The 7,500-nt window shown below is 37.4% G+C and overlaps 1 protein-coding gene across 1 annotated transcript; it reads left to right on the top strand.

Moving 5' to 3' along the window:
* The first annotated feature begins 3,197 nt into the window (after positions 1 to 3,197).
* On the top strand, positions 3,198 to 7,376 carry LOC137983049 (uncharacterized). Its single transcript, XM_068830212.1, has 5 exons — positions 3,198 to 3,380; positions 3,612 to 3,836; positions 4,190 to 4,418; positions 5,879 to 5,931; positions 6,283 to 7,376. The coding sequence occupies exons 1-5, from the start codon at positions 3,324 to 3,326 to the stop codon at positions 7,222 to 7,224; spliced, it is 1,506 nt and encodes a 501-aa protein (XP_068686313.1). The 5' UTR covers positions 3,198 to 3,323; the 3' UTR covers positions 7,225 to 7,376.
* The last annotated feature ends 124 nt before the right edge of the window (positions 7,377 to 7,500 follow it).

Here is a 7,500-nt window from a genome sequence, read left to right as displayed (position 1 = left end):
CAACATTTAGGATAGGTGGGTTCTGTTGATTTCGTTAAAATAAGGGGGGTAGGGGTGGGTGATTTCTGGTCAGCAAGTTTTTTTTATACAACCTTGGTGGGCAGGATATTTTTTTCCCTCCTAAATGCTCTGCAGGATATTTTTTTTCTCTTCTCATTTCTCTGCAGGATTTTTTTTCCCTCAAAAAAGTGTCGTGTTTACATTTACAGAATGTATGTACATTTATATTGTGGTTATTGCAGTAATAGTTCTAATATGGAGCTGCAAAGCCTTAACATGTTGTAAGCTATACAAAATCATTCTTGTATAGCTACATGTTTTCGGAATGTCATTCTTTAGAATCATTTAATATTAACTAACAACAATATTCTCATGTTATAAAGTGATGCTCCACAGGTAGATTTGAAAATGTTTAGCTTCTTAATTTAAAAAAAATGCTAAAGATAGCAAAAAGGAGTTCAGAAATGGTCATAGCATGGTAATTACTGCTAGAATCATTAGTTACAATTTAAAAGGGGACTGAAATCTCCAAAACAAATGTGAAAGCAGAATTAAAGTTAGTTGATCATGGTCTAATTTGTTATATGTTGTCTTATATTATATAAGACATTGCAAAAACCTTATATTTCAATAAAAAGTAATTACATGAAAATGCTTCAGTTGAAAAGATTAAAAATGAACAAATTATTTTTCTTTGTCTAATAAAACTTGATTCTTCAAATAGAAAAATTTACCTCCATTACTGCTTGTGATAAGCTAACAAGTTTGGATACAGCTAGTGCAAGCCAGCAAGCCAGAAATCCCTGATCCCAATAACCGCAAGCTACCTAAGGAACTGTAGGCTAACTACAGTGCTAACTTAACCTGCGATCAGGCCCATTTTTAGCTTCGCCCATATGTTCTCTTATGTCGTCGCTCGCTAAAAGTCTATCAAGAATTCCGGACGGTCGGCCAAATTTTTGGCCGACCAAACTCGTGATCTGATTGGCTGTTGAAACGCCGGCAGTGAAAATGCCATCGTGATTGCGCGGAGCTCTCGCGAAGTCCTCGAGACTAATCCGCCATAAGTGTACGAAAAAATTTGCTGCCTTTTGTTCTTACAATGATGTGGACGGTGCAACTTGATTTTATTTGTATAAATGGAGATATGCCATCTGGAACATCTCATAACTTGTCCAGAATCGGGTTTGAATCTCTGGAAAGAGTGAAATTAGCGATTCCGTTGTCGAGCTCTGTGGCCATGTGGTTGAAAGTACTTTGGCACAAACTTCCCTGATGTTTTGAAAGCTAAATAGCTGGTTCTTTCAAATGGCAATGAAAGCCGATGCATATTGGTTTCCTGGATGAGACAAAGGACATATATATCAAAACGAGGAGATGTTGATAAAATCGCAAGTTACACGAATGCATGTTTTGAATATCTGTGTATCACTTACTGTACATGACACGGTTTGTTTGCACAATTTGGAGTCAAGATTGCTTCATAATATTTCCAGTTGATTTAACTCTCGCTCGAGAGAGACCAATTGTACAAATATAAAAGAAATTGTGCGAGTCCATCTTACTGTTCGTACTCCATCAAAAGATTAACGGCCAAATTTATCATGAGTTTAATGCGCGCAACTTCTAGAAATACACTGCAACTGAATTAAGATATTACCCGAAAAAATCACCAAAGAAACCTTCATGGGCAAACACGTTAAAGGAATAATGTATTTCTCCTTTTTTTTTTCTTTAAAAATCTATTGCAAACCGTCCAACGACAAAATGCTAGGTTATCGCAATTACAAATTAAGATGTCAAGCTTAAAAGATTGCATATTCAGTGAAGTTCGGAGGAAGAATTACACCGGCCGCAATATAGTCGTCGAAAAGGTACAGAAAGTAACATTCCCCATGCTATAAATGTGTTTTTCTCAAATTAAAGCCACGGTAACCTTCGAATTCGTTTATAATATTCCTCTCACGGTAATTAACTCTGGTCAAAACAATATAGCGTGAATCTGCCGTGAACGCTGCACGCGTGTATTGGTGTAATGGAAGTAAATTTGATTGGCCGATGAAGGACATGTCAATCAATCAAAAAAAGTGGGCGGAAGGAATATCGAAGAGGAATTTGGTCAGGCTCTATTTTTCGTTTCGCCAACTCCACATTACGTACCACGCGAAACTAACATAGAGCCTGATCGCAGGTTAGTGCTAACTAGGCTAGCCAATGTGTAATTTAGGCTAACCGTAATGGCTTGCATGACTCCTATGACTTGGAGCTATGTGGACCGAGCAAGCAAGAAATCCCTTATCCCATTATAAGGGCAAACTGCAAGCTACCTAAGCTAACTGCAGGCCAACTGGTGTGACGTTTAGGCTAACCAGAGTGTTCTTTAGGCCAATCAATGTGTTATTTTAATAGGCTAACCAGAGTGGCTCACTGGCTTGCAGATTATCCGGAATGGTTGCAGTTTTGCTGGGATTTTGTAAAGCCCCCCAGGAATGATGAAGTAGCTTTGCAACATTTTTTTTTCTAGCTTGCAGTAGTGCAAGATTTTTTTTTCTATTTCATTTGTGCTGCATGCAATTTTGTTCTTCCAACAAGTGCTTGCAGGAAATTTTTTTTCAAAATCTCTTGCCCCCCACCTCAAGAGTTAAATGGTTGGCCCCTAATAATGGTGCGGTGTATGCAAGGTCTCCTTCAGCCCATGCAGCATTACGAAATCTGGAAATCATTCAGTTGCCATGTGAGAAGCAAGTCAAAAAGATTATGAATGCAAACAGCATAGAATGTGGAATAGATGAGAAGGCAATAGAGCAAGAGGTCACAAAGTATGAAGAATTTGTTAAAATACAACAGCAAAAGAAAAAGCCAAAGCCAAGGAAGGCTGGCGTTTTAATTTTTGATGAAACAAAAGTTCAAATCAAAAATTATGTTCAACATGGCTGGGAACAAAGTCATGGGATTCGCTATGTCTCCAGATGAGCTGCCATTCCTCCACGACATTTTTTATGCTTTGGATCCGGACAGTGAGATGAAGACGAGTTATGTCTTGCAGTTTATTTGGCGTGACCTCACATCCAGCTACAGCATTATTGGCCCCTACTTCAACTGTGCCAAGACTTGGGACCACTCGTTTCTCCATGACTGTGTAATGAGAACACTCAAGGTGTTCTCATTATACAATTTTAGAGTGAAGGCAATGGTTTGTGATGGGGCATCCAGCAACCTATCCCTGTTAAAGGTTCTTGCAGAATATAAGAGGACACAACTTCCACTTGAGGCTGGAGATGGCATAGATCAGTTCCTTCCACGAATGAAGTTCACCAACCCATATGATCCCAGCAGTGATGGTGATGTCTTTATATATGATAATATGCCCTTCCCATCAGGTATTCATTTTTTAAATGATTTGCAATTTTCCTAGGGAAATTTTTTTAAGGGGATAAAAGTTTCAGATGAGAAGGAGCATGCAAACAAAAACTCCTCCATGGGGGAGTATGGATATCATTTGGATTAACAGTCAAATACTATTTTCTTTAATAATAATAATTACAGTAACTGCATTTTTCTAGCAAAAGCAATTCGTTTTTCTTTTAATTAATTAATTAATATCCACATAGTTGAAGAACCAAATTGCAGCACTCTACAGTTCACGGCACCAGTCCACAAAAAACTTTGAAATTGGTGGAGTTAGGTTTGGTTGGAAAGCAATTGAAGATCAGTACAATCGGGATCGTATCAGGACTGATCAAGGATGTGCCCCACGCGTTCCAGGCTTGCGATACAACTTTGTTTATAGGGATGTTTGGACAAGACTGAATGTGCAACCGGCAAAGATTATGCAGGTACAAGAAATATTATTTTGAAAATTGTTTTTCCTTTTAAAGTACATACTTGTCTTTTTTATGAGCTTTCGAATGCAAGAAAGGTAGCTCAATAATTATAATAATATTATTTCAGTATCAAAGTGGGAATCACCATAAAGCTAATGAGGACTCACACTTGAAACTGAATCAAATAGTTGACTTTAAATAAAATGTATTTTTAATAAGACTATTTAAGAAACTTGTTGTCTCATAACCCCTGCCACGTACCTTATCACGTTTCAAGAGAAACTAAACTTCTTATATCTACGTAGATTTGCGAGTGTGTTGTGGTCTAAAATTGTCAGATAGTTGTAATTATGTTCTTTTTACAGCAAAAGTATATGATAAGCACTCTGAAAGGTTACTCAGAAACAGAACCTCAGCCTCCAGATGCTGCTATGGTTATGAAAACTGCAGAGTACCTGGAGGCTTGCAACCTTATTTTTGAGAAAGGCATTCTGAGCAAGAAGATAATCAGGAGTATGGACAGTCCTGTCATTTGTAATATCAAAAAAGGCTTTCTGTTCTTCACTGACTGGTATAACAGCCATCAAAGAACAGGTATCTTAATAGTTTTTTCTTTCTTTTTTTCCTGCTGTTTTTATCAACATGCTTGTTACTTACAAATCTGGTATTGAAATCATAAGCTGGTCTAACATTGCATTTCCCTTGCGAAATGAATTCCCAGTTTCCCACATATGGAAATAAGCCAAGCCATGGGGGAGTATCGATATCATTTAGGAATTCCACTCAATGACTCAACTTGAGTCACTTGAGTGAGTTGAAATTCTTGAGAATTTTGTGCAATAATACTGAATGTGCCAGTGAGACAACAATCAAAGTTTAATTAAGTGCCATTTTACGATTTTATTTGCATCTGGTGCCTTGAAAAAATGAGCTTAACTTCAACATGTACAACAAAGTTTGGTCTTAATTCAAAGCATGCCAATGTGAATGTGATGTCTTTCGAGTTAATTCACTGTTTGTAAAAAATGTACTTAGCTTAAGCTCCAAACATAATTTGAACATAAAATCACTCTGTACACGGAAAAATGAAAAATTAAGCTTTTATTCTGATGTATTCTGTAGATTGTGAGAAATATCAACTACAGATTACCTTGTTTGATGCTCTCATAATCGACCTTGTCCCAAAAGGAACATGATGCATTACACACTCCAGTTTAGCACTTAACCCTTTCAATGAACTCCAGTATCTTTCGAATCTTGCTCAGTTAAAATGAATCCGTAGAAAGATTGTCGGTAAAGACTTGTTTCTATATCGCAAAGTGCCCTTGGACGAGAGGGGCCTGGGGTGGCGGAAGGGGGTGAAGGGTACAATACCTGAAACAACCCAAACCTTTACAAAAATGCTAACCTTAGGCCTAAACAACATGCTTTCGATAATGTTTATGCTCAAGGTTAGCATTTTTGTATGGATTTGGGTTGTTTCAGTTTTGTTGTTCCAGGTCCCTCACGTCCAAGGGCACTCTGAGAAATGGAAGCAAGTCTTTACCAAGATTGTCATCCTCCGCCATCTTGGTAACTCGTGAGAGACCACACTGGAAACTAGTGAGCCCTTTTCGTATTGGTTAGCAGTAAGCTGTAACCAGTCCTGCTCTTACAGATTTTGGGCTATTCAAATGTTTGGATATACGATCACACTTTTGTGGTGACATTTTTTTTGTTAGTTTTACTATTTAATTAATTAAAATCATCTCTATCATCCAAGGACACCATCGAACCATTTTCACTAACCCTTTATTACTTCCTTGAAAGTGATCCACACGTAAGTTCTTCTTATAATCTAATTAAATAACATGGTCAGGAGAATAAAGGAAATGTTCATTACATAGATAGAAGTTTGTGATTTGTATCCAGATTCCCCTTTATTAGTTATACAAACCTCTAAACAACAGTTGGGAGAATATAATTTTTTATATTAGGGCTTAAAGGGTTGAGGGTGCCTTGCTTGTTTACTAAAGTGGCCACTCTTATGAATATTGTGTTTCCTTACTTTCCAGTGTACCCTGATAACAACCCAAAGTCCAGGCAGAGGTATTTCCTTGCATGGCAGGTAATACATTGAAATAAATGCTTTTTACAGATAACGGGTAAATTTATAAAAAAGTATGAAAACCCTGATACAACAGTCTAATGAGATAATTTATGAACCTTTCTAACAAGTAATGGGAAGAGAAAGTTATGGACATTTACAGATGCATGCAGCTGCAGTTGTTTATAAATGAGCAAATGTTCTATAATTGATATTATTCAGTAGCAATTTGAATGGTTGTGACTTCAGTGTATTCTGATCAGTTACTATACATCCAGCTGCAGATATAAAACATTTTTATCTATTGCTACTTATACTTGTATATCTACATCTTTATCTGACAGTTCTTATTTTTATTATTATTTATAATAGACATGGGACCTTCTCCGTATAATGGTCAGTTCATTCCTTGGCTTCTGTGAATGGTTCTTTGCAAATTTCAAAGCTTCATATTTTGTTGCACCACTAAGAATCAATGGCAGTTCCATAGAATCCCTGTATAGCCTTCTTAAATTTGGTGCAGGAGGTCATCTCTCTGCCCTAAACTATGGAAGTGGTCTTGCCAGAGTTAAGGCTAGAGTTGAGGTGTCACGTGCAACAGATTCGGGTAAAGGTTATCGAGATCAAGTTGTTGTCACCCCTCCAGAGAGTACTGAGCTTCCAGGACCTACCACACTGGATGTTCCAAAGGAATGTAACTGTTATGGATTGCCTGTTGCCCAATATACCCTAACGTCAAACCTTTGCCAATCAGAATTTGGTGGTAGAGATGGTAGCAATGCCTGTACATTAATATGTATATTCTTAGGGCTCCAGTTTAAGAAGCAGAAATTTTCATCACTGCTGTCTTGCACTTCTCTGCCACCCCAGTGGAAAAATGCAATTGCCAATGCGATTATAGATGGCAATACACTGCATGACAGTGCATTCGAAGGACAAGCTATCAATCTTGATGTCGAGGATGCATTTGAAAATTTTGAAGACGAACTTGAACTTGCAGCTTATGATGAGCAACAGTGTCATTGCCCCAACCAAGACCTAGACAACCTTATTAGTCTGTTTACTCAAAGTAGAGTCAGTGACTTCCAAGCAGGTGTAATTGTGGTTGATGGACGCACTGTGTCAGTATTAACTTCTGCACAAGGAGAATATGTTATTGTTGACACTCATAAGCACTCAGGCAATGGTGCCATCATTGGTGTTTCAAATGACATTGCCAGTTTGCTTGATTGGTTCAAATACAGTGTCCAGAAACATTTTAACTCTACCATCAGGATGTGTAGCCTGACTTGGCTAACATTTAAATTTGAGTGACATTGTATTGATAATTTGGACAGCAAAAGGCTGTCAGTAATGTAAAATTGGATTTTTCCCCTTAAGTTGCCATTATATTGTTCCCCAATATTAAACAATATTGATATTAGATTTGGAGCCACTTGGGGCCTTATATCATGAGCTGCAAAGCTAACATTTACATGTCAACAGCTGACAATATTTTAGGCTCAGATCAGTTCCCATGTTTATTTTAAGTTTTGTCACATTTGCAAATATATAGTTTGGCTGTTTGTAATGTAAAGAAATTAGAAATGA

This window comes from Montipora foliosa, chromosome 13 (assembly GCF_036669935.1).
Source record: "Montipora foliosa isolate CH-2021 chromosome 13, ASM3666993v2, whole genome shotgun sequence".
Classification (NCBI taxonomy): domain Eukaryota; kingdom Metazoa; phylum Cnidaria; class Anthozoa; order Scleractinia; family Acroporidae; genus Montipora; species Montipora foliosa.
This window is presented reverse-complemented; position numbering and strand designations above follow the sequence as displayed.